General features: G+C 42.7%; 1 protein-coding gene across 5 annotated transcripts in view; it reads left to right on the forward strand.

Moving 5' to 3' along the window:
- Positions 1-18,063, forward strand: part of ZCCHC8 (zinc finger CCHC-type containing 8) — a 114,057-nt gene extending 95,994 nt beyond the window's left edge. For 4 of the 5 annotated variants that reach the window (XM_049101721.1, XM_035706448.2, XM_035706449.2 and 1 more), the window contains 9 exons: positions 1,134-1,237; positions 1,354-1,419; positions 1,995-2,055; positions 2,507-2,649; positions 3,140-3,282; positions 7,331-7,452; positions 10,209-10,295; positions 10,552-10,669; positions 16,254-18,063. In XM_049101721.1, the coding sequence (XP_048957678.1) occupies positions 1,134-1,237; positions 1,354-1,419; positions 1,995-2,055; positions 2,507-2,649; positions 3,140-3,282; positions 7,331-7,452; positions 10,209-10,295; positions 10,552-10,669; positions 16,254-17,038 (1,629 nt within the window). In that variant the 3' untranslated portion in view covers positions 17,039-18,063. The remainder of the gene's footprint in view (positions 1-1,133; positions 1,238-1,353; positions 1,420-1,994; positions 2,056-2,506; positions 2,650-3,139; positions 3,283-7,330; positions 7,453-10,208; positions 10,296-10,551; positions 10,670-16,253) is intronic. The other variant, XM_035706450.2, reaches the window with a different exon arrangement.
- Positions 18,064-26,902: the final 8,839 nt, after the last annotated feature.

Genomic DNA, 26,902 nt, shown 5'->3' on the forward strand with positions numbered 1-26,902 from the left:
TCATGAATAAATAAATAAAATCTTAAAAAAAAAAAAGATTTTATTTATTTATTCATGAGAGACACAGAGAGAGGCAGAGACATAGGGAGAAGCAGGCTCCATGCAGGGAGCCCGATGTGGGACTCGATCCTGGAATTCTGGGATCATGTCCTGAGCCGAAGGCAGATGCTCAACCGCTGAGCCACCCAGGCATCCCGAGACTAAAAGGACATAACATCTGAATGCAGCATATGAACCTTAAATCCTGGCTTAGAAAAAAAAAAAGGCATTTTGGGGACAGTTGGGAAAATAGTATGGATTGGATATAGATGATATCAAGGATTTATTAATTTTCTTAGGTGTGACAGTGGTATTGTGTCTTGTAGAAGAATGTTCAAAAAAAAAAAAAAAGAAGAATGTTCTTATCCTCAGAAGATCCATCCTGAAGTGTTCAGAGGTGAAGGGTCATGACAATAGTCTGGCTGGTTATCTGTGGAAGCTGAAAACCAGTTAGGAAGTTACTACGTTAATCTCAGGCGAGAGAAAATATTGGCTTAGACTAAGTTAATGGTCGTGGCTTACTTTCTTCCAATAACTCAGTGAAAAGTAAGCGCATGTGTGTGCGAGAGAGAGCGCACACATGCATGTGGGCACACACATACATGGAAGATCCCAACAATTGTTGAATCTAGGTGGAGAGTAAGTACTTGGGTGTTCTCTACCATTTTTTTCAACTTCTCCATGTGAAAATTTCCCCCAGAATCAGAGGGGAAAAAAAAGGGAGTGGGAGGGAGGATGAAAATCGTAAACACAGATGACTTCTCTGAATTGTCTTGCTGCCAAAGGGAAACAAAGAGATGGGAAATTGGAGGGAAACATGAGAGTCAAAGTTTTTATTTTTAAAGTCTGAGGAGACTGCAGTGGATAGTAATGATCTCCTCAGAGGGGAACTCTGACCTGGGAGACACAGGGGCGTTTAAAGAAGCAGCTCTTGCTTACACCTCAGAATCTGGCTTCTTTAACTAGGGAGTTGATTATGACTTCTAATAATATCCTCCAAAATTGTTAAAACAATTAATCATAGTCTTACATAATTTAATGTCTTTTTTTTTTTCCTGCTTAAATAGCAATATTTTTTGACTTGTTTTCTGCAGGTTGTAGGAAGTGTCCTGTATTTTACTAATTTTTGCCTTGATAAATTGGGGCAACCGCTACTAAATGAAAACCCTCAGCTTACCGAAGGATGGGAAATACCCAAGTATCCTACATAGTGAATGAAGATCTTTTATGCATCTTGCCATTAAGTTCACCTTTAAAAAAACTTACCAAATTTTGCAGAGTATGATAACTATTCCTTAATAAAATTCACTAAAGGTACCAGCAAGTCTTCAGCCACATTGTTTCTCTAGAAGGGCAAGAAATACAAGTAAAGGCAAAAAGGTTTGTGTGGGGAGTTGTTTTGTTTTCTTCTTCTTTTTAAGACTTTTTTTTAACCAAAACCATAAACTCTTTTAGCTTGAAAAATTAATATTCTTCATTGCTGGCTTACTATAAATAAAGTACAGATTAAGCTAGAATATTAATATATAGCCATATTAAATGTGTAAGTCCGTCAGCCATTTGTTGGAACTCATTAGTTCACACCTAATATTGCTCGGGTGGGTGGAAAGGTGTCGTTGTTGTTGTCTTTATTATGACCTGCCCCTTTCCAAGTTACCTAAAAGAAATATAATCTGTTTGCCTCTGTTCTATTATTAACCACTGACAAAGCACAGAGGTGACAGATCATTTGGGAGCCTAAGGGTCCTTGGTTAGAAGAGTTGGTTAAAAGTACTGTTTATTTAAATTGCTGAGTACAGGAGGTGAAAGTGTACTCATGACTGCAGATATTAGTAATCTGGGATCTGCGTGCTTTCTTGTCTCTCTGGTACACTTTTGCTGTCATAGAGAATTGTATTGATTTGCTTTTATGTCTTCATTTACATTATGCACATCTTTGTTTTTTGACCAAATAGGCCAAAGCCTCACTGTTTCAATTGTGGTTCTGAAGAACATCAAATGAAAGATTGCCCAATGGTAAATTTTTCTCATATAAAAAAAAAAAAAATCTTTGAACTAGAACTTCCTAATGTTTTCCACACATTTATAGTGTTGCGTTAGATAAAGAAACTTGCTATGTTAACTTTCTTTTGGTCCTTGAATGTGAAACCTTTTCAAATTTGTACTTAAATTTTAAGATCTTAGATTTTAAAAAGCTCTGTGTTTGAGATGAGTGAAACAGGAGTTATTTTTTAGAGTTTATTCTAAAAACTTGATTTTATTGGAAGATAATATTGAGTAGTAAGAAGGTGACTGCTTCTTTGCTTATTTTTCTAAAATATTTACTCTTTTTTTATACTTGTTTGTTATATATTAAAACTAGAATAGTCTGTTTGCTTGACCTGAAACAGAGTGCTTAGGTATACTTAACTCCTCAAATATTTCTAAACTACTTGTTTCCGTTCTTCTCAAATGCACTGTGATCTAGCCGCGGAATGCTGCTCGAATAAGTGAAAAGAGAAAAGAGTATATGGATGCCTGCAGCGAGACAAACAGCCAGAATTTCCAGCAGCGATACCATGCAGAAGAGGTGGAAGAAAGATTTGGAAGATTCAAGCCAGGAGTCATTAGGTACCTCTGTTATTTTTCCCATAGAATATCATTTCCATGTCAGCAGTATTGGAGCATCCTGTGTGTTTTGAGGGTACTCATCAGGATATAGGGGTGCTCTGGCACAACTTTCAAGAATATGCACCAGTTCATTCAGAAACGTTCATTGGAATCTCACCCGTGGATCTGCTAAGCGCCATGTCGCCATGTGTGACCTAAGACTCATAGTTGTTTTAAAACATTTGAGACAGGGCAGCTCTGGTGGCTCAGCGGTTTAGCGTCGCCTTCAGCCCAGGGCCTGATCATGGAGACCCAGGATCGAGTCCCACATCGGGCTCCCTGCATGGAGCCTGCTTCTCCCTTTGCCTGTGTCTCTGCCCTTCTCTCTCTCTCTCTCTCATGAATAAATAAATAAAAATCTTTAAAAAAAAAACAACAACATTTGAGACAGTGTGTGTTTCCATCCAAACAAGAATCCTGTATTTTTTCTTCCCCTTGTGTTCTTTCTCAGTGAGGAACTTCAGGACGCGCTGGGTCTGACCGACAAAAGCCTCCCGCCTTTTATATATCGGATGCGCCAGCTGGGGTACCCACCAGGGTGGCTCAAAGAGGCTGAACTTGAGAACTCAGGGCTTGCACTCTACGATGGAAAAGGTATAGTATGTTAGGTTAGATAAGTCAGCCTAAATGTTACCTTTTTTCTTTTTTTCTTAATAAGAGAACTACAGTAATATCTGATAGGAATGACTGGCTTGTTCAGTGTGTGCTGAGTTAACTAGAAAATATCTCAATGGTGTTTTCTTTATTTTTTTCTTTGTTTATTTTTTTGTTGTTTTTATTTATTTAAAGATTTTTTAAAAATTTATTTTTTAAGATTTTACTTATTTATTCATGAAAGACACAGAGAGGGAGAGAGGCAGAGACACAGGCAGAAGGAGAAGCAGGCTCCACGCAGGGAGCCCAATGTGGGACTCGATCCTGGGACTCCAGGATCACGCCCTGGGCCGAAGGCAAGCACTCAACCGCTGAGCCACCCAGGCGTCCCAAGATTTATTTATTTATTCATGAGAGACATAGAGAGAGAGACAGACAGACAGACATAGGCAGAGGGAGAAGCAGGCGCCTCACAGGAGCCTGATGTGGGACTCCATCCGGGATCCCAGGATCACGACTGGAGCCGAAGGCAGCCGCCCAACCGCTGAGCCACCCAGGCATCCCTGTTTTCTCTTTTAAAGATATTATTTATTTATTTATTTGACAGAGAGAGAGAGAGAGAGAGAGAGACAGAGTGCACAAGCACAGGGAGTGGCAGGCAGAGGGAGAGGGAGAAGCAGGCTCCTTGCGGAGCAGGGAACCCATCATGGGGCTCTATCCCAGGAATCTGAGATTATGACCTGAGCCGAAGGCAGATGCTTAACCAATCCTGAGCCACCCAGGCACCCCTGTTTCCTTAGTTTTACAAGGAAGGAACTAAAATTTCATTGAGAATTACCAAATGAGGGATCCCTGGGTGGTGCAGCGGTTTGGCGCCTGCCTTTGGCCCAGGGCGCGATCCTAGAGACCCAGGATCGAATCCCACGTCGGGCTCCCGGTGCATGGAGCCTGCTTCTCCCTCTGCCTATGTCTCTGCCTCTCTCTCTCTCTCTGTGACTATCATAAATAATAAATAATAAAAAAAAAAAAAAGAGAATTACCAAATGATTATCTGGACCAGCTCAGTGACTACATAGGTCAGAGCATCAGCTCTTCCACTGGTTTTCATAAGCTCTTGTCTTCCTTAGAAATAGTGACAGAGGGATGCCTGGGTGACTTAGTGGTTGAGGGTCTGCCTTTGGCTCGGTGTGTGATCCCGGAGTGGTGTGATCCTGGAGTCCCGGGATCGGGTCCCATGTCAGGCTCCCAGCGTGGAGCCTGCTTCTCCCTCAGCCTGTGTCTCTGCCTCTCTCTGTGTCTCTCATCTATAAAAAAAGAAAAGAAAAGAAAAGAAATAGTGACAGGCAGCTTGGGTGTCCCAGTGGTTTAGTGCCACCTTCAGCCCAAGGTGTGATCCTGGGGTCCTGGGGTTGAGTCCCACGTCGGGCTCCCTGCATGGAGCCTGCTTCTCCCTTGGCCTGTATCTCTGCCTCTCTCTCTCTCTCTCTCTCTGTGTCTCTCATGAATAAATAAAATATTAAAAAAAAAATAGTGACAGAAATCTGTTCATCAGGAAATACATTAAGAAATATAGAATACAGGGATCCCTGGGTGGCGCAGCGGTTTAGCGCCTGCCTTTGGCCCAGGGTGCGATCCTGGAGACCCAGGATCAAATCCCACATCGGGCTCCCGGTGCATGGAGCCTGCTCCTCCCTCTGCCTGTGTCTCTGCCTCTCTCTCTCTCTCTCTCTCTCTCTCTCTGTGACTATCATAAATAAATAAAAATTAAAAAAAAATTTAAAAAAATATAGAATACATAAAGCCTCTTGTGATCTAGAACTCTCTTAGGTATCTACTCTAGAAAAATAATTCACACATATGCACAAGGAAAGGATGTATACGTATTTTTTAGTGTTGGATATGACCATGAAAACTTAAAAACAGTGGTAAGGCCCTTAAGAAGAATGGCTAAATAAATGATGGTAGATCTGGGCTGTGGAATTCTCACAGGAGTTAGAGTGGAATGAATCTGTGTGAGCTGACATGGCAAAACCTCTGTGCTGTACTGAATTTCTGCCTAATTTACCAGTGATTTCATTCATCTTACATCAAAAAAAAGGAAAGAAAGAATCTGCATGGATGGATGAAATAGTGCTCCATGTTTTTTTCTGAGGACGTTTATGTAAAATGTATTTTTAAAAGATAACTGGGGGCAGCCCGGGTGGCTCAGCGGTTTAGCGCCGCCTTCAGTCCAGGGCCTGATCCTGGAGACCTGGGATCAAGTCCCGCGTTGGGCTTCCTGCATGGAGCCTGCTTCTCCCTCTGCCTGTGTTTCTGCCTCTCTCTTTCTCTCTTTCTCTCTTTCTCTCTGTGTCTCTCATAAATAAATAAATAAAATCTTTAAAAATAAATAAATAAAAGATGATAACTGAGAACTGGTTAGATTTTAGGGTTCAGATTCAGAGAAACCTTTCCTTTTTTAAAAAAAATATTTTATTTTTTTATTCCTGAGAGATACAGGGAGAAGGAGGCAGACACGTAGGCAGAGGGAGAAGCAGGCTCCACAGAGACAGCCCGATGTGGGACTCAATCCTGGGACCCCAGGATCATGCCCTGAGCCAAAGACAGATGCTCAACCACTGAGCCACCCAGGCGTCCCTAGAGAAACCTTTTTTGACCATCTCATTAATTTGTGTATTAATTTATGATTTATGTATTTATTTGAGAGAGAGAGAGTGTGTGTGTATGTGTACATGAGTGGGGAAAGGGGCAGAAGGAGAGAACATCCAAGCAGACTCCCATTAAGTGGGCAGCCCAACTCAGGGCTCATCTCAGGAGCCATGAGATCCAGACCTGAGCCAAATCCAAGAGTTGGATGCTTAACTGACTGAGCCACCCAGGTGCCCCACTCTAAATCTTTTAAAAATAAAAATGTTTCAGGGTGCCTGGGTGGCTCAGTTGGTTAAGTGTCTGCCTTAGACTCAGATCATGATCCCAAGGTCCTGGGATCGACCCCCACATCAGGCTCCCTGCTAAGCGCAGATGCTGCTTCTCTCTCCCCCTCTGCCCCTTCCCCTACTTGTGCTCTGTCAAATAAATAAATTTAAAAAATATTTCTTAATGAAAATGTTTCTGTGTATTAGGTAATTAAAAATATGTTTATTCACCAAGCCACCCCTTCTCAATTATTGCCAAAGAGTTATTTAGGACAGCCCTTTTAACATATCCCCAAGTCATGCCGACATATAGAAGTGTCAATTCTCAAGCCAGTTTCTGTAGGTTCTCTTTTAATCTATAGATTACCCTTGTTTTTAACAAAACTGTATTTTGTCCTTTCAAGTTTTCAGGATTTTGCTACTGCATTCCCCATGGTGTGTTACTGTAGCATATTCCTCTGTTCTCCATTTATTGTAATGGAATCAGTCACCAAGGACCATTGCCTATCTAAACCTAAACCTGTTAATGATGGGTTGCAAAATGGTTATATCCTCATTCATACGTTACTTCTTAGCTTATTAGCTAGAATACTTATCTAAAGAGAAACTTCTCTGATTACCTTATGTATGTAGACATCATAGGACTGGTAAAATAAATGCATGATTTATTTAGTAGTTTTCAGAATAGAAGTGGTTCCCAAATATCTTTTTGTCATCTGTAAAATGGTTTTAATAGTATGTACCTCTTAAAGTTGTTATGAAGATGAACAGTTAATACTTGGAAACCATTTAAAACAGTGTCTGATACATACTAAGAATTATTTATATATTAAATAAAATAAAGACATTGCAATAGAGCATCAGGCGTATCATCAGATCAGTGCAAACTAGACTTTTAAGCAACCCACGGACGAACCTAGGTTTCCAAGATTTTCAACATTTATTTTTATTAGAGTATCCTGTTTACATTGTTTAAAAGTTCTAATTTAATGATTTAGAAAAATTGTAATTGAAGCCATTCTCAGAATAATTCTGTTGCCATGAATATAAGCACTTGCCCAGTCTACATTTGGTCTGGAAAGGAATTGATATTTGGCGTCCAGTAACATGAACCCTCTGATGGTCTGTGACAGATGGTGCTGATGGGGAAGCAGAAGCCGGAGAAACCCAACAGAACAAAAGTGTCACCTATGATCTCTCGAAATTGGTAAACTATCCAGGTTTTAATATCTCTACTCCCAGAGGAATTCCAGACGTAAGTATATTGTTTTTCTATTCTTCTGGGATGGGACACTATTATAATGATTGTTCAAAACGTTAGCTTATGTAGCAGTTACTGTTAGGGAAAGAAGTAGATGTGTCATTTGTGTGTTTAGTTTTGTAACTTCCTTTATGTTGACTAGAGTCTTTTTTAAGATTTTATTTATTCATTAGAGATACAGAATGAGCGAGAAAGAGTGTGGGCGAAGGACAGAAGGAGATGGACAAGCAGGCTCCCCACTGAACCTGACTCAGGGCTCAATCCCAGGACCCCGAGATCATGACCTGAGCCAAAGGCAGATATTTAACTGACTCAGCTACCCAGGCAACCCTATGTTAACTAGAATCTCAAGTGAAATCTTGTATTCATTTTTTTTTAAAAAAACAACAGTTTTTTTCTGATTTTTATGCCTTATGAAAAGGAGCTAAAAAGAATGGTTAGATTCTATAAATCTAAAACTATACTAAAAATATATATATATATATTTTTAATTTTTATTTATTTATGATAGTCACAGAGAGAGAGAGAGAGAGGGGGGCAGAGACACAGGCAGAGGGAGAAGCAGGCTCCATGCACCGGGAGCCTGATGTGGGATTCGATCCCGGGTCTCCAGGATCGCGCCCTGGGCCAAAGGCAGGCGCCAAACCGCTGCACCACCCAGGGATCCCTAAAAATATATTTTTTAAAGATTTTATTTATTTATTCATGAGAGAGACACAGAGAGGCAGAGTCATAGGCAGAGGGAGAAGGATGCTCATGCAAGGAGCCCAATGTGGGACTTGATCCCGAGTCCCAGGATCATGACCTGAGCCAAAGACTTAACCGCTGAGCCACCCAGGTGTCCCCCAATTTTTTTTTTAAGATATTATTTATTCATGAGAGACAGAGAAAGAGAGGCAGAGACATAGGCAGAGGGAGAACCAGGCTCCATGAAGGGAGCCCAATGTGGGACTCGATCCCAGGACTATATATATTATATATATATCAGGATCATGCCCTGAGCAGAAGACAGATGCTTAACCACTGAGCCACCCAGGCATCCCTATAAAAGATTGTTTTTAAAACATGGGATGGTTCTGAGGCAGTATTGTAAGTTCTATGGGATTACTTGGAAAGTAAATTTCTGCCTTTAGTAAATCTTTTTTTTTTTTTTTTTGCCCTTAGTAAATCTAAGTTACTATAACTTCTTTTCCTAAGCTAAAATTCCTTCCCCCCCCATTTTTTCTCTTTAAAGTAAATTTTCTCTTTTTAAAGTTTTATTTATTTATTAGAGAGAGAGAGGAAGGGAGGGAGGGAGCACAAGCCAGGGGAGGGACAGAGAGAGAGAGAGAAAGACTCTCCACTGAGCAGGAAGCCAGATGGAGGACTCAATTCTAGGACCCTGAGATCATGACCTGGGCTGAAAAGCAGATGCTTTAACTGAGTGAGCCACTCAGGCGCCCCTAAAATTTCTCATTCTATATAAGAATAGTTTTTTACATTTAATCTCTTCCAACTTCCTTATTATGTTTTTAAGACTCAACAATGATCTTTTGTGGTAGTGATGATGGTGGTGATAAATTTCAATTAAAAAAATGCATTCTAGATGTACTTAGGAACTGAGCAGTAGAGAAGAGGCCAAAGATCTGAACTTAGCATCTAGCGAATAGATGTGAAGACAAGTGTGTAATTAATTAAGGGCTAAATTGCATGGTGAACCATTAGTGCCTCTGGAAATGGTCCCAGTCCCACCCTAAATTAGAGTCCACCAGGGGCGTTCAGTAGAAATGCACGTTCTTGTATCCCACCTGTCCCACCATTAGATCTAACTAATCTGACCCTGGAATCTGAAGATTTGACAAGAGCCCAAAGTGACTTTCCTCGAGAACTGTTGCATGTGCTCTTGAGATGAGAGAGAGAGAAGTGGTTTTGAACCATAAGGATGAAGGCTGGGTTTATTTTTTTATTTTTTAAAGATTTTATTTATTTATTCATTCATGAAAGAGAGAGAGAGAGAGAGGCAGAGACACAGGCAGAAGGAGAAGCAGGCTCCATGCCAGAAGCCTGATGTGGGACTCGATCTCAGGTCTCCAGGATCACGTCCTGGGCCAAAGGCAGGCACTAAACCACTGAGCCACCCAGGGATCCCTGAAGGCTGGGTTTAGAAAGGGAAAGAACAGAAGATGGAAGCTCAGTGTGCCTGACTATGTTAGAGATAAGCAGTGAAGGCACTGTCAGCAGGCCAATATGTGAGGGGTGGGGAGGCCATGTCGTCACTGCCTAGAACTTTTGCTTATAATCAGTAGAAGCTTTTTGGGCCAGGTGATTTTGTCAGGTAGGCTTTTAGTATTGAGTTCAGATTATTTTGCAGGTGGAGTTGGTTGGGGTTTTTTTTTTCCTGGGTGCACCATCATCTTCATTAATCCTCCTAAAAAGGAAAAGTCACGTGTGAAGCAAAAATGTGATTTGAGACTTCGACTTCACAAAATCTCAAAAGTATGGGCAGCCCTGGTGGCTCAGCGGTTTAGCACCGCTTTCGGCCCAGGGTGGGATCCTGGAGACCTGGGATTGAGTCCCACGTCAAGCTCCCTGCATGGAGCCTGCTTCTTCCTCTGCCTGTGTCTCTGCCTCTCTCTCTCTCTCTCTCTCTCCCTATCTCTATCTCTATCTCTCATGAATAAATAAATAAAATCTTTAAAATATATATATATCTCAAAAGTATGATGTTTTCCAAATCCAGGCTTGTTTTTCCCTTCTTTTTTCTTCATTAGGAATGGAGGATGTTTGGGTCCATACCAATGCAGGCATGTCAACAGAAGGACGTGTTTGCCAATTACCTTACTTCTAACTTCCAAGCGGTAAATAGCTTCTTAAGCATGTATTGCCTATAATCTGTGGGATTTTGTAACTCCTAAGCATCTTTTTGCACTTAGGCTTTGTAAAGTACTCTGTACTCTGTGTTTTCTGATGAATCACAAGGACAAGGGTAGCTACATTCACCATTAACCTACACTTTGCTCCAGATTGGTTTTCTGCATGGAATTGAAGGGAAGGTGTGGCATCTCATTCTTTGTTTACCCCATTAACTTGTGCTTGGCTTGGCTCCTCTGTCAGCCAAGTCTGAGGTCTGGCAGCAAGAGGTCTTCGTCCCAGTCCAGCCCTAGCAGCCCAAAGAAGCAGAAGAAGGAAAGCAGCTCAGGAGCCTCGCCTGCAGATATGGAGCTCGACTCCGGTAGGTTTCATCTCATGGTCTTGATTTCACCGAGAAGGTAGAGCGAATGCTCTATTAGGAAGGGGGGCTGTTTATGGCACTAGCAGAATGCTTTGATCTTATCCTTGGAGATGAGAACTTCACCCCTACTACTGATACAAGGTAAGGTGGAAGACAGCTTGGTGTAGGACCAAGGGGGCTAGCTGAGTTCCTGAGTCTGCCAAGCCTACTTACCCGTCCCAGTGGGCCTGGATCTGGACTGCCCCCCAAATAGGGGCAGCGCCCTGGAAAGTGGTAGAAAGTGTTCTACTTTAGCAGCTCCATCCTAAGAGGGAGAAAGGCAGAGCTGAGCCAGGCTTTTCCAGTTACTCTTCCCATTCTTCGTACCCCAACTTGGTAAGTTGTACTTCCTTCCCAGGACAGAGAGGCCATGAGGAAAATCTGTCCTGGAAACCCACAGTGGAACAAAGGCTTTGCCCTCTGATATTTTTCTGGCTTTTTATTCCCAATCCTCTGGGCTTAGGCATGGAAGCTGTGGCCAGCCAGGACCATGACACTCCTCAGCAGTGGATCAGGACAGGCACACACCCACTTTTCTGTCCCCGACCCCTACTATCAACCACTCCACTGGTCTTTGGGACTTCCCCTTGGGACTGCTGGTGTGTAGTCTAGATTTTGCCCCTAGAAAGCTCTGGAATGAATCAGAACTTTATATCAGAACTGCGAAGCTACTCTGAATCCAAGACTGAAAAACTCCTTCCTTGCCTCCCTCCCTCCCCTCCCATCCCAAATTATGCCCAGCTATTTGGTCCTGTTCGCATGTCAGATGGCAATGTTAAGATGAAGTGCATTTATTTATTTATTAAGGTTTTATTTATTTATTCATGAAAGACACAGAGAGAGAGGCAGAGACATAGGCAGAGGGAGAAGCAGGCTCCCTACAGGGAGCCTTACGTGGGTGGGACTCCATCCCCAGATGTAGGGTCACTCCCTGAGCTGAAGGTGGAGGCTCAACCACTGAGCCACCCAGGTGTCCCGATGAAGTGCATTTAGATACCCTAGTAGTAAGATGGCTAGCAATACAGATCACCCCGATTTGTGAATCTCCTTATTTTTAAAATTCCCAGGGAGAATTTAAAGGTCACAGATAAATCCCCTTAAAATCCAAGGTAATTAAAGTCCAAAATCAAAGCCCCCTCCCCCCCCAACCATTTTCCCACAAGTTTTGCTCCGCTTAGTCTCAGCCACAGGAGTTCTCGATGCCAGAATAGAGAGCACAGACAGGGCACTGGGTAGCTACAGACTGATGTCAGTATCCATTTTGCTTTCCACAAGGTTGGCAAGTTCATAACAGAATTATTATAGCCTTTGCCATATTCATGAAATTTGGCTCTGCCAAATTCTCCAAAGCTTGAAGGCAGTTGTCCCAGACAAAATTACATTCCTGGAGGCCAACACTTAGCCAAGATTTCCAAGTGGAGGGCAAAAATCTTGTCTGTCTGAGGGATTCCAGTCGGTGCCAGTTATCTGCCTCCACCACCTGTGGACTTAAATTCAGTTGGAAGGAAATGCCCACAAGAAGTGAATTTTGGTCTTGAGCACTTAGAATATCTATGGAGAGGAGCCACCTATGCTTGGCATTTTGAAATTCTTTTTTAGAGTAGGGGGCAAAGGGACACCTGGGCAGCTCAGCTGTGGGGCGTCTGCCTTTGGCTCAAGGTGTGATCCTGGAGTCCTGGGATCAAGTCCCACATCAGGCTCCCTGCGTGGAGCCTGCTTCTCCTTCTGCCTATGTCTCTGCCTCTCTGTCTGTGTCTCTCTTTTTTTTTTTTTTTTTAAGATTGTATTTATCCATTCATGAGAGACACAGAGAGAGAAGCAGGCTCCACACAGGGAGCCCAATGTGGGATTCGATCCCAGGACTCCAGGATCACGCCCTGGGCTGAAGGCAGGCACTAAACTGCTGAGCCATCCAGGGATTCCCCGTCTCTCTGTGTCTCTCATGAATAAATAAATAAAATCTTTAAAAAATAGTGTAGGGGGCAGAGGAAGAAGAAAGAGAATCTTAATCAGGTTCCACGCCCAACATGGAGCCTGATGTGGGGCTCAATCTTACAACGCTGAGATCATGACCTGAGTTGAAATCAAGAGTCAACACTTAACTGACTGGGCCACCCGGGTGCCTCTGTTTTGAACCTTTTGAGACATCGTTTTTGTGTCTCAGAGTGGGGATTTGTGGTGACACACTCCCATCACCGGGTCCACAAACTTCCATGCAGGTATTTTCAGCCCAGTGTGACAGGAGCATCATTTATTTCCTGTTAGGGGAACTGCTGAGGCCTGAGGAACCTGCTTCCCAGGGGAAGTTCCCCCCTCTCCCCAATCATTAACCAGCCCAGAGCCACCCTGAGCCCCCTGTGGTGAAGTGAGACTTCATCCTAAGGCCAGAGTCTTGAGAACCCAAGCACTCCCCCACGTTCCCTCTACGGCTCTCAGGCTGGAGTGGGATTTGGGGCGGAAGACCATGTGCATGCCTTACAACTCTGGGATCAACAGTGCTCACAGAACACTGGGTGTCTAAGGCAAATGGGACCATTCAGAACAAAGATTATTTATGCCTTGTGCATGAGAGTCCTGAGATGTGTCATTTCCATAGCATACAGTCAGGTCTGGCACGGGCGCATCTCCTGAGCCGGGGTGGTGCCACACGGTGAGCTGAGCCAGGGCCCCGAGACTCCCTTTGTCAGCCATGCCTTAGCTCTCCAGCTCACTCTCACCCCGTGGTCTCTTACAGAATTCTGTCCTCAGTGGTGCCTGATATGGGGCCTCTGCTGGTGTCTGTACTCATCTGCCTGCTTGCACAAATTTGCCAGGTGTGGTTCAAGGTCCCAGGCAACTTGCTAAAGGCCCTCTAGCCTCTGCCATGGGCAGTGGCAACTGGCTGTGTTGATAAGCCTCTGCCTCTTCAGAAAAACCGCGCTTATAAGTGAAGTCACTATAAGGTGGACTCACCTGCTGAGAAGAAAGGACCATGTGGCAAGAGTTTCCTTGCCCAAAACACAGACTTAAAAGATGAGCCAGTATAAGCCTCTATAAAATACCAGGATCAGAACACTGACCACACGCTAAAGCTCAAGGCCTGAAGCCATATGTCTTGACCACACTGTGTCCCCATGCATCTCTCTATCCCCAGTCATTCCTTCATTCTGTTGAAATTTCTGGTGTTTCCCCTCTACTCATCAGACGTCAGGGGCTTTGAGAGTGCTTAATAGCAACCTACTTTTCCACCTAGGTTCTGAACAACTTTTAAGTGATCAGTAATCATATATTACATCACCAGGACCAGATTTTAGGGTGCTTAGTGCAAGAGCCATGACGGTCTACTAACTGAACCGGGCTAGCTTGTGAACACCCAGGTATGTGGTCCTTAAGTGAAGCAGGCCTTCCCACCCCCGGTACAGCTCTCATCCAGCCTCTTCCTGCCCTACAGGGGCAGAAGTCCAGAAGGAGGAGCAGTGCGCATGGCCTCTGTGGACAGCCCACTCCCAAGAAGAGGCATTTGAGTTGGTCTCACTATCATTTTCCTGTGGAAAACTTTACTAGCAAGTGATGAATATAAGTGAAGTGGATCCCCTGTTGCAGACATGCATGTTTAGTGATTTAGTTTGGAATTATGAACTAGAGTTGCCTACATGTCTTTTCCCCATGGATGTTGACATTCTCCTGTCAAGAATGCACTCCATGATATTCTGTGCAAAGGAAGCTCGGGTTAGGGTTTGGAATGATTTGTTCTTAAATGAGTAAGGTGCATTGGTTGTAAAAGAAAAGACTTCTGATGAGAGTTCTGTCCTCCCTGCCGCGAGCTCCTCCCCTCCTCCTATGTGGTGTGTGTTGTAGTGAAGAGTGCCAGTGGTGTCCTCGTGAGTCCCAGGCAGAGGTGCCATTCATATGTACGAGCATCCACCCTTTCTCATATTGGCCCAGTTTCTAGCCGGTTCCGCAAATCCCAGCAGTACCTCAGTAATAACGTCTTTGTTCAGGTCCACTCTCCTGATGGCTCTCCCTGCCCCCCCTCATTGGTGTTTTTGTGTCGTTTCTGCCCTTAGTTGTTCTTTATGTTTCTGAGTAAGTTGATTTCTTAAAATCTAAGTGACAGTACGTTACTGACCTCACAGGTCTTATTGCCCAGCCAAGAAAGTTCAGACTGGTTTTTGCATAGCCGTCGAGATCATGGTAGTTGAAGTTGCCAAATTTTAAAAACCTGTGCTATTTAAGCCTCTCTACTAGACTGAGGACAAGAAGATTCGTGGGACACAAGCGCTACCCTAAGTTTCCAGTATTATCTCCTAGGGAGGGCAGAGGTCTAAATGTCACTGTAGTATAAATGCAGTGGCCCGTAGTGATAACAGAGCCACAGAGCTGGTTACAGACTGTAGGGGTGTCACTGAGGAAAAGCTGAGCTGCTGTGCTGGATGAGGTCAAGACCCTGATCAGGACAGACTTGGAGCTGCATTCTAGGGATAAATTCAAGAATTTACCTAGTAGGTTAGGGCGTTTGAGTCCATGGGAAGTTCAGATGCAGAGCATGAGACATCACGGCACACTGGTTGGTCCAACAGAGGAGTGACACCTGGGATTTAAACCCGGCAGTAAAAAATGGCATGGTGAAGTAGGCGGATTCTTGGTCAGAGAGGGCCTTCCAAGGCACAGATCAGCCTTTGTTCTGTAGGTGATGGCAGCACTGAAGGTTTCTAATGAGGTGGGAAGGTTAATGATTTGTAAAGATTGATGCTTTACAAAGGTGAGAATAGTTTGGACAGTGGATATAAGGAAGATGAGTCCAAAGGCACAGATGACTCCAGTATTCTGAATATAATGTCATGGCTGTGACAATCTGCAGGAGAGCATGGACCCCAGAGAGCCAAGGACCAGGGGTGGGGGGCAGAGGGAGAGGAGAGACTCTCAGGTGATGAACAGGTCCAGTTTGGCAACAGCTAGACGCCACCCGTGGTACCATTGGTGAGAACAGCATGGAGTCCAGCTTTGAGGGAAAGATCTGTTGTTTCAGACAGGATGGATCTATTGTGAGTGGGACGTATTCTAGGTGGTGAGGACCAGTGGGCAGTGAGCTCCATGAACCCATAGTTCAGGTGGGCAGTCTAGACCAGAGGTACAGAACCGGGAGGCAGGGCCGGGGGTATCGCATCCTGCCTCCTCAGCTTGGTCTCCTGCAGCAGCGGCCCACCCAGCCTGTGTTTCCTGCCATCGCCCTCCCCAGCCCCCCCTGCAGCGCCTACAGACTACCTAGAAATCACTCTGCCTCTAGGCCATCATTCATGTTTCCTCACTCTGAGCTGGTGCATACAGCATGCAACAGGATTTCCAGGGGTTTTGTTTAAGTTCCGGGCACTGGGAGAGCCTGTAGCCCTCCCTACAGGTGTTCTTTTCAGGTGGCAATGGTTATGGTACCTGAGCATCCGGGGTGTTCCCCTCCCTGGCCAGCTTATCTGGCCATTGACTCTCTGGGTGCACCTGAGTTCAAACGAGAAATGTTGGTAAACGCAGATGCTGCGACCACTTCAGTTTCTTAACTGTTCTATTCCAGATGCGGAGGTCCCACACAGCTCTCCAAGCGGAGCTTTTCAGTTCCAGCCCCCTTTGCCCCCTGGCACTCCTCCTCCCCTGCCACAGGGGACTCCTCCGCCCATCTTCACCCCTCCACTCCCCAAGGGCACCCCGCCACTGACTCCCAGCGACTCACCCCAGACCAGAGCAGCATCCGCAGCTATGGATGAGGACTCGCTGACTTTGGAAGAACTTGAGGAACAGCAGAGGCGGATCTGGGCAGCCCTTGAGCAGGCTGAGAGCGTGAACAGCGATTCTGATATTCCCGTTGACACCCCTCTCACTGGGAACTCGGTTGTCTCTTCTCCTTGTCCACATGAGCTAGACCTCCCGGTTCCTGAGGGGAAACCCTCTGAAAAGCAGAGGCCTGAGGAACCTGAGGAACCTGAGGGACCAGACGTTTGTACAAAGAAATTGGAAGTTGAACATTCTCTGAGCCCAGATTCTGAGCCTCCGTTGCTTTGTCAGGAGGAGGAGGAAGAGTCTGTTCAGATCGACTCTAAAGATGCTCTTGATAATGGCAATGGCGTGTCGAACTGCGATGTTAGTAATGGAGGCAGTCAGAAGCTCCTTCATGTGGACACCAGCCCTTCAACAGCCACGAAGATTCACAGCCCTGTACCTGACATGAGCAAGTTCGCGACTGGAATAACGCCATTTGAATTTGAGAATATGGCCGAATCTACTGGAATGTACCTCAGGATAAGAAACTTGTTAAAGAACTCTCCCCGAAACCAGCAGAAAAACAAAAAGGCCTCCGAATAACTGCTTGACATAGCAGGAAGAGCTATTTAATTATCTATAACTTTGTGTTTTGTTAATTAGTAACAACTGGAGATAAATTGTTTTCAGATTTTTCTCTCCCATGTAAAAACCTATCCAAAGCTTAACTGTGGCCTGAAGTCAGGCCTGTTTTAAAGAACAGAACAGAAAGACTGGGCTTGCTGGTTTACTATATTTTATTCTTACTAATAAAAACTTGGGGTGGGAGGGGGCTGAGAATGTAAGTACGAGCTGGTTTAGAGATAGTTTGCTAAGGTTTCTACTACTTTTGGATTGTGTCTGTCAAGAGTGATTGATGGTTTTTATCTGTCTTTTGTACATTGTTTTCCCTTTCTACATTTTGCTAGTTATCCTGTATATAAGTTTAATATATCATTTTTTAAAAGAAAAAAATTCTAACCATTTTAAATTCATATTTCAACTCTGACAACCAAATGAGAAAAAATCAGGGATGAGCAGCTTTACCCCATTTGGGGTATTTTTGTAAGTGATTTACACACATCGATTTTAATAACACTTTTACTTTTTTGTAACTTCATTCCTCATATAAGTTTGCTATACAGGTATGTTCATCTTTGTGTACAAAGGTTTAATAAATTAGCTTTCATATACATTATCTAAGACTTTGAATATAAAAAAAGTGATTCACAGTTAGTGTATACAACCTTGTTAAGGTTAAACATGAATTATGTGGTTGCAAAAATTAGTGGTAGCAAAGAAAATCTAGGAAAACTTGCATTTTTCAGTGTTCTTTCAGCCTTAACTGCAGCAAAATCTTTTAAAGTAATTATTTTGGAAAAAAGGGGGGGGCAGCTAGCCTTTGTACAAAAATGACTTTCTAGATTTGAACCCTAAGGTAATTAATACTTAGAAATAAAAGGTAAACATAAACAAGTTGCTTTTAATTGTCAGCTATTTGAGATAGAGCTGGACTATGTTGTCTTTAAACGGAATGCCATTACATTGTTAACAGTCGCATCCCTGAAAATAAACGACTTAAACAATTAGTCTCAGGTATTGTGATCCTGCCCTCAGGCCAGCAGAGGGAGCAAACTACAACCAATCCAGACCATTCCAAATTTTCTTTCTTTCTTTCTTTCTTCTTTCTTTCTTTCTTTCTTTCTTTCTTTCTTTCTTTTCTTTCTTTCTTTCTTTTCTGATTTTATTAATTTTTTCAAGAGAGGGACAGAGACACAGGCAGAGGGAGAAGCAGACTCCATGCCAGGAGCCTGATGTGGGACTCAATCCCGGGACTCTAGGATCACGCCCTGGGCCAAAGGCAGGCGCTAAACCACTGAGCCACTCAGGCATCCCATGTTTCTTTTTTCATTTTGAGAAATTGAATAGCCACATTCACTCTTCTATAAACAGGAAAAGGAAAGAAAATCCTAGGAAGTGGGCAATTTTCAAGGCCCTCACAGAATGTGCTAGAAATGGAATAAAATGTTAAATATTTGTTTTTTTCCCTCCGAGTTGAAGTACATAATAAAACTAATCCTAGTCTACCATAGTGGTTTTATATACATTATCTTGCTCAATATTTTTGTCAGGTACATATAATAGCACCACATGTATATAACCTGAGGAAGGGATCCCTGGGTGGCGCAGCGGTTTGGTGCCTGCCTTTGGCCCAGGGCGTGATCCTGGAGACCCGGGATCGAATCCCACGTCGGGCTCCCGGTGCATGGAGCCTGCTTCTCCCTCTGCCTGTGTCTCTGCCTCTCTCTCTCTCTCTCTGTGACTATCATAAATAAAATAAAAATTAAAAAAAAAAAAAACCTGAGGAAACTGGTGGCATTGAGAGGTTACAGGGACTTGTCAAAGTGCAAGAAGTGGTTGTTGACAGGCCAGTCTCCAGCTGAAGACTGGTTGTAGAAGTAAAATGCCCCTATAAAGATACCTTAGAGCACCAGCGAGAAACACCTAGGTGTTCTCTTTTTTTTAAAGATTTATTTATTTATTCATGAGAGAGAGACAGGAGCCTGATGCAGGACTTGATCCCGGGACTCCAGGATCACTCCCTGAGCCAAAGGCAGACGCTCAACCGCTGAGCCACCCGGGCGTCCATCCCTAGGCATTCTCCTTAGCATAAACCACAGGTCTCAAGTTAAAGTGTGTTCATGGCTTTACCCCATGTTCGTAATCCCCATGGTGTAGATATGGTTAACTTCATGTTTTAGAGGAAGTGCCTATGACACAGCTGGTGAGTCACCTGGTGACCCTAACTCTAGAGTGCTCTGACCCCCACATCCATGCTTTTCACCATCATGCTGCCTCCTTGTCAAAAAGCGTTATAAAAGCACTAGTTTCTCCAAAATTGGCTTCTATTTTTTACTTGTTCAATTACTTATCAAGACACACAGGTAGTTCTGTGTACTTGGGGACACTACAAGGAGAAAATGGTAGGATCTGCTTCTAGGAGCCTACATACCAGCAGTAGACAGTGGCTCCCTCTTAGTCACAAGGTCCACTGAGCGGCCAAGAAAGAGGACAAGGTTCTTTGACCACCTGGGGCAGTGGGAGTGCATAGGGAGGACTGGCTTCAAATTCATAGGACTGGGGATCCCTGGGTGGCGCAGCGGTTTGGCGCCTGCCTTTGGCCCAGGGCACGATCCTGGACACTCGGGATCGAATCCCACGTCGGGCTCCCGGTGCATGGAGCCTGCTTCTCCCTCTGCCTGTGTCTCTGCCTCTCTCTCTCTGTGTGACTATCATAAATAAATAAAAATAAAAAAAAATTCATAGGACTGTGAGCTCAAGTGTTCGTTTGCAAGGTACTTAAAGACTCCTGAAAAGAGAAGCTCTGAGCTAAAGCTTAGAGGGGAGGTAGAAGGACTCTACAGACAAAGCAAGCATTAAATGTACAGATGATGGCATGAATAACAAGCAGGAACACTCAAGAAATGCAGGGTGGTAGAAAAAAGGACTTTGAAAAGGGTTGTTGACTCATCGCTACTGAGAACTCTTGATTGTTTTACTATGGGATTTGAATTTTATTAGGGAAAAGGATCTGCTTAAAGATCTTTCAGTGAGGGGGTGACATCGTCCAAGCGGGATTTTTAAAAAGATGCATCCTAAAGCCGAATTGAGAAAATGAATTGGAGAGGAGATCTTTCGCGGAAGGAAGCCTCCCCCAAATGGAAAGTAGTTGCCTTCGGAAGGTGCCCCATTTTTAAACTCTGTTCTACTAGCTGTATCTGTGTATTATGGAGAGGGCTGGGCTGAACAACAGGTTGTTGTGTGGACTTGTCGGTGCACAGATCTCCGGGTGTGGGCAGGTGAGGTCATAAGCAAACACTTGTACTTCAGGATGGACTTGGAGCCGGGCTGGGGACCGGTTTCTCATCTTTGCCTTGGGTTAGAAGGAATGTGGATTGGAATATAGGTTGCTAAAACAAGACCAGTTGTCATCTTGGGCAAGTGCGTGGAAAAAGGCACTGCCCTCACTAAAGCCAAATACCTAATTCCTTCTTTCAAAAGCTTGCATTTCCTTATGTGGTCAAAAAGAGCCTGCTTTCTACCGACAACAGTCTTTCTCCTAGTTGCTTCTATTCTTTAGGCTCTCTGCTGGAACCATTTTGCCCTTCTGTGTCATACTTTGTAGATTGTCATTAGCATGCAAAGCCAACAGGGTGTTGGAGCAATTTTGAATACCCAGGTGGTTTGTAAGGCATGACTCCGTTCCCAAGAAGTCAACATGTACACACAGCCTGTGCTTTTCTTCAGAAGTGAGGAAAGTCCTTTTTCCTTTAACCTAATGTATGCATTGATTTAATGGTCTAAATTCACTTTAGAGTGTTCGGGATGAAATTATTTTGTTGAAGCATTCATAAATTGTTCTTAATTACAGAGCTATTTCTCTATTAAATTGGAAGTCTCTGAATGGGCATGTTTTGTAAATCACCAGCAATCTAGGTAGAATGTTTATGGAATATTGGAGTGGAGGGAAAATGTGACAGCTGTCTAAAAGGGAATTATATATATAGGTTCCTAAAGAAATAACTGCATTTGAGGGGGAGGGGGAATGGAAGGAGACTGTAAAATTAAGTGGAAAGACCTTGTTCCCTATTTATTAGTTGCAGAGCATGTATTTGTCATTCATATTTGGATTTTGAATTTGTGGATTTTGTAATTTAGAAAACCAGTCCTCTAAAATTCACATCCCATACACTTCTAACTAGTTGATGTTAAATGTCTATGCATTAGATTTCACTTCTAATTAATTTCCATTTGCAACTATACTCCTTCATAACTATTTAAAGAGTAAAATGAGAGGTTTGATTTTTTCTTTAAAATCTTGACTTTTTGAATTATAAGCAGAGGGAGTAACAAAGCCATCAATTTAAAGGGAAATCTCCTATAAAGGAAACCCACACCATTCTTCTTCATACAGTATAGAAATTTATTATTTTCTTTTTTTACCAATTTTCTAAACCCCAAACTTTTTTCTTTCCCAAAATGGAAAGTCTTGATTTTTTTTTATTATAAATGTAATACAGTTTTGTTTTTATAAATTTAAACAAAATGGTATAAAGCCCTTTATAATCACAGCTTTCAGAGAAAAAAGTCATTGTTTATGGTTTGGTATACCTTCTTCCTGAGCAAATACATGCAACTAAGAATTTTTAAAAATGTTTTATATGTATAAGTGTGTTTCAATAAAAGTGAGATTATGCTGTACTCAGAAGTATTTGAAGTCTAGTTATTGTTATTTTATTCATTTAATTTTTTATTTTTTAAAGATTTTATTTATTTATTCATGAGACACACAGAGAGAGGCAGAGACACAGGCAGAGGGAGAAGCAGGCTCCATGCAGGGAGCCTGATGTGGGACTCGATCCCAGGACTCCGGGATCACGCCCTGAGCTAAAGGTAGATGCTCAATTGCTGAGCCACCCAGGCATCCATAGTTATTGTTATTTTTAAAAATATTTTTTGTTTTAAGGGCCCCTGGGCAGCTCAGTCAGTTAAGTGTCTGCCTTTAGCTCAGGTCATGATCCCGGGGTCCTAGGATTGAGTCCCCCATTGTTGGGCTTCCTGTTCAGGGTGGAGCCTGCTTCTCCCTCTGCCTCTGTCCCTCCACCTGGTCATGCTCTGGCTCTCCCTGTATCTCTAAAATAAATAAAATAAATCTTTAAAAAAAGATTTATTCTTTGAATAAATCTTTAAGAAAAGATTTTTTTTGTTTTAAGTAATTTCTGTACCCCACATGGGGTTCCAGCTTACAACCCCGAGATCAAGAGTCCCATGCTCCACAGACTGAACCAGCCAGACACCCCTCCAGTTACTATTCTTAATGGGTACATGGTGGCATACCTCATTTATTCAATATTGTTTATTATTTTTTTAAAGATTTAATTAATTTATTTGACAGAGAATGAGAGGGCATGAGCAAGGGGAAGAGCAGAGGCACAGGGAGAAGCCGATTCCCCACAGAGCAGGGAGCCTGTTGCAGGGCTCAATCCTTGGACCCTGAGATCATGACCTGAGCCAAAGGAAGACATCCAACTGAGCTACCCAGGTGCCTCTGCAGTGAACATTTTTTTTTAGATTCTTTATTTATTTATTTGAGAGAGAGAGAGTACAGATTGGGAGAGGGAGAAGCACACTCCTCACTGAGCAGGAACACCCTCCACCTACTTGGGGTTCAATCCCAGGATCCCAAGATTGTGTCATAAGCCAAAAGGCAGACGCTTAACTGACTGAGCCACCCAGGCACCCTTTCAGTGAACATTTTTAAAGATAAATCCTTAAGGTGTGCCTGGGTGGCTCAGTTGGTAAAGCCTGCAACTTCATCTCAGCTCAGGTCATGGTAATCGGGTCATCTTGCCCTAGTTGGCTCCGAGCTCCAAGTGGAGTCAGCCTGAGATTCTTTCTCTCTTTGCCCCTCCCCCAGCTTGTACTTGAACACACTCCCTTCCCCTCTTCCTCTCTCAAAGATAAATAATCTTTTAAAAAGTATTAAAGGGGGCAGCCCCTGGTGGCGCAGCGGTTTAGGGCCGCCTGCAACCCAGGGCGTGATCCTGGAGACCCGGGATCGAGTCCCACGTCCCTGCAGGGAGCCTGCTTCTCCCTCTGCCTGTGTCTCTGTCTCTCTCTCTGTGTCTCTATGAATAAATAAATAAAATCATTAAAAAAAGTATTAAAGGTAAAACCTTAAATATTTGTGGAAATTGTTTATAGGATGCATTCCTAGGTTATCAGATTGGATATTTTATGGGTGTTTCAAGCAATTTTTACTTCTTCTGTAAATTGTCTTCATATCCCTCGTTCATTCTATTTGTTTACTAATATTTGTTTACTAAATGATACATAGTGACTTTTTTAAAAAAAGATTTTATTCATTTATTTATGAGAGACACACAGAGAGAGGGAGAGACACAGGCAGAGAGAGAAGCAGGCTCCATGCAGGGAGCGCGATGCGGGACCTGATTCCGGGTCTCCAGGATCATGCCCTGGGCCAAAGGCAGCCTCTCAACCACTGAGCCACCCAGGGGTCCTGATATATAGTAACTCTTCATTAAACTATATGTCTTAGGTACACTGCAAAATTATGTTTTTAATCTGTCATATATATTTTGTTTATACCTTTTGTAGTACAGAAATTTTCAGATTGTTAAAAGTCAAATCTTTGTATTTTTTCCTTTATGAATTAACTATTTTGGTGTGATGTTCTATTTTCCAGAAGATGTTTTGTTTTGCAAACTCACCATCTGATATCCAATAATGGGGTTATTGGTTGGAACTGATATTGAAAAATTATTTCTTCCCCAGTATTTAAATTGTGTGATTAGTAAGACTGTCTCTCCTTATAGTACTCTTAAGTATATTTTCATGTAGACAAATTTATTTTTTTTATTTTTTTTTAATTTTTATTTATTTATGATAGTCACAGAGAGAGAGAGAGGCGCAGAGACACAGGCAGAGGGAGAAGCAGGCTCCATGCACCAGGAGCCTGATGTGGGATTCGATCCCGGGTCTACCAGGATCACACCCTGGGCCAAAGGCAGGCGCCAAACCGCTGCGCCACCCAGGGATCCCAACAAATTTATTAGTTCCTATCCACATTTGGTTTATATTATGCCCTAAATGTCAATATATTCAGGGTTTTCTTTCTGAATTAGATTATTTTTTCACTTATGGATTAAATGGGAAAAAAATGAAAAAACTAGAAAGAATGACTAGCAAAATGTGAAAAATAATTTTATAATCTAACTGAAAGAACAGATCATGCAAAAAAAAAAAGATCCCAATTCTTTTATTATATTTTATTTTTAATAAAATGTGTATTATATGTGGTAATGGGAAATTCTATATATCACAAATTCTAGATATCAAAAATGCCTTTTTAAAATAATTTACCATCAACAATCTGGCTATATTTGGAATTTTTATAATACGGGGAATTATAGAAAATGCAAGAGGTTTAACCCCAACTCAGCCTTCTATCATTCTAGACAGCTGAGATTGCACCTCTGTAGGAGTGACATCATAAAAGAATGAGATTTTAGTGTTCTCAGTGGCGGAGGCTAGTCCATTAGTCATAAGCGAGAATGACAGATGAATCTGGATTAGGACAGGTTGTGGGATTAGACCCAGGGCAAATTTCTCACCGGCTCTAACAAGTTTCTTTCTTTCTGTTCCTACCACGTGCCTTCCATGCCTGTCCTGATCTGTAGCTCTCTAAACCAGTTCCCATTCTGTTTGTTGCATTGTCCAGTTTAAAGTCTTCATATTCCTCACAGAGGAAGACATAGACATGGCCAACAAGCACATGAGAAAATGCTCCGCATCACTTGCCATCAGGGAAATACAAATCAACACCACAATGAGATACCACCTCCCACCAGTGAGAATGGGGAAAATTAACAAGGCAGGAAACACCAAATGTTGGAGAGGATGTGGAGAAAGGGGAACCCTCCTGCACTGTTGGTGGGAATGTGAACTGGTGCAGCCACTCTGGAAAACTGTGTGGAGGTTCCTCAAAGAGTTAAAAACACATATGGTCTCATTCATTTGGGGAATATAAAAAATAGTGAAAGGGAATAAAGGGGAAAGGAGAAAAAATGAGTGGGAAATATCAGAAAGGGAAACAGAACATGAGAGACTCCTAACTCTGAGAAATGAACTAGGGGTGGTAGAAAGGGAGGTGGTCGGGGGTGGGGGTGACTGGGTGACAGGCACTGAGGGGGGCACTTGATGGGATGAACACTGGGTGTTATTCTATATGTTGGCAAATTGAACACCAATAAAAAATAAATTTATAAAAAAAATTAAGCCCAGAATACAGCTAATGCCAAAACCAAAAATAAATAAATAAATAAATAAAGTCTTCATATTCGAATACACGGAGGACTCCTGTGACCCTTCTGTAGGAAGGTGGTTGAAACCTACTTACATTTTCACAACTCACAGAATCAAAGATGAAGACAGGGTCGCAGGCATGTGAGAGCAACAGAATGTGTTGCCTACGTTCATAACTGAAAGAAAGGTGAAGTTCTTCTGAATTCTCTCCAAGAAGCTGGCATTAGAGCACCCAGAGGAGAGATTTCTCAGGCCAGTATAGGACATTTGATCTGCCTATTTCCTCTGCCTGGCTGTTTTCCTGAAAACAAATAGGCTAAATTCCTCATTGCCTTGAAGCGATATGATAGTATCTCACCTTCTCAGTTTGACTGCCCAAACCTAGTGAGTTTGTGGGTAGTAATCCAATTATCTGAGAATTTATAATCCTTGAAAATTTTTTTAAAAATCATTTTTCTTATCCTTTCATTATTCTGAGTTATTATTAACCCTAAGGGCAAGGATATGTTCCACTCCTAGTGTATAGTGATCATATATATTCATGCAAAGGGAACCTAATAAATTTATTTCTAAATTTTACATACATATATATTATCTAATTTAGTTGATTATATAAGTTTTTTAACTTTGACTAATTTTACCTCAAACATCTCCTTTCTGGGCATTTCACTTCTTTTTTTTTTAAAGATTTCATTTTTTTTTTTTAAATATATTTTTTATTTATTTATGATAGTCATACAGAGAGAGAGAGAGAGGCAGAGACACAGGCAGAGGGAGAAGCAGGCTCCATGCACCGGGAGCCCGACGTGGGATTCGATCCCGGGTCTCCAGGATCGCGCCCTGGGCCAAGGGCAGGCGCCAAACCGCTGCGCCACCCAGGGATCCCAAAGATTTCATTTTTAAGTAATCTCTACACTCAACATGAGTCTCAAACTCATGACCCTGAGATCAAGAGTCATATGTTCCCCCAACTGACCCAGCCAGGTGCCCCATGTTTGATGATATATTAAAGATTGTGTCTGTGGAAGTTATCTTTTGCTATGTGACAGATGAGCCCAAATTTTAGCATCTTATAACACCAAAAATTTATTATTTCTCATGATTCTGTAGATTGGTTGGGCAGTTCTCTTCATCCTATTTAGATTCACTCATGAAACTGCATTCATTTGGTAGGTTGACTGGGGACAGGGGGCTGAGATACTTCACTCTCATGTCTGGGGCCTTGGTACTAGTTGTCAACTGGGCACTTTTCCTCTCTATATGGTCATACATCATTCAGTAGTCTAGACAGCTTATTTATATGTAGTAAAAGCATTTCAGGAAGGCAAAAATAGATACCACAAGGCTTCTTGAGGCCTACACTTTGAAATTCACACAGTGTCACTTTCACCACATTTTTTTTTCTTTTTCAAAGATTTTATTTATTCCTGAGAGACACACACACAGAGAGGCAAAGATAGGCAGAGGGAGAAGCAGGCTCCCTGTGGGGAGCCCGATGCAGGACTCAATCCCAAAGGCAGATGCTCGACCATTGAGCCACCC

The sequence above is a fragment of the Canis lupus genome, chromosome 26 (genome assembly GCF_003254725.2).
Source record: "Canis lupus dingo isolate Sandy chromosome 26, ASM325472v2, whole genome shotgun sequence".
Taxonomy (NCBI): domain Eukaryota; kingdom Metazoa; phylum Chordata; class Mammalia; order Carnivora; family Canidae; genus Canis; species Canis lupus.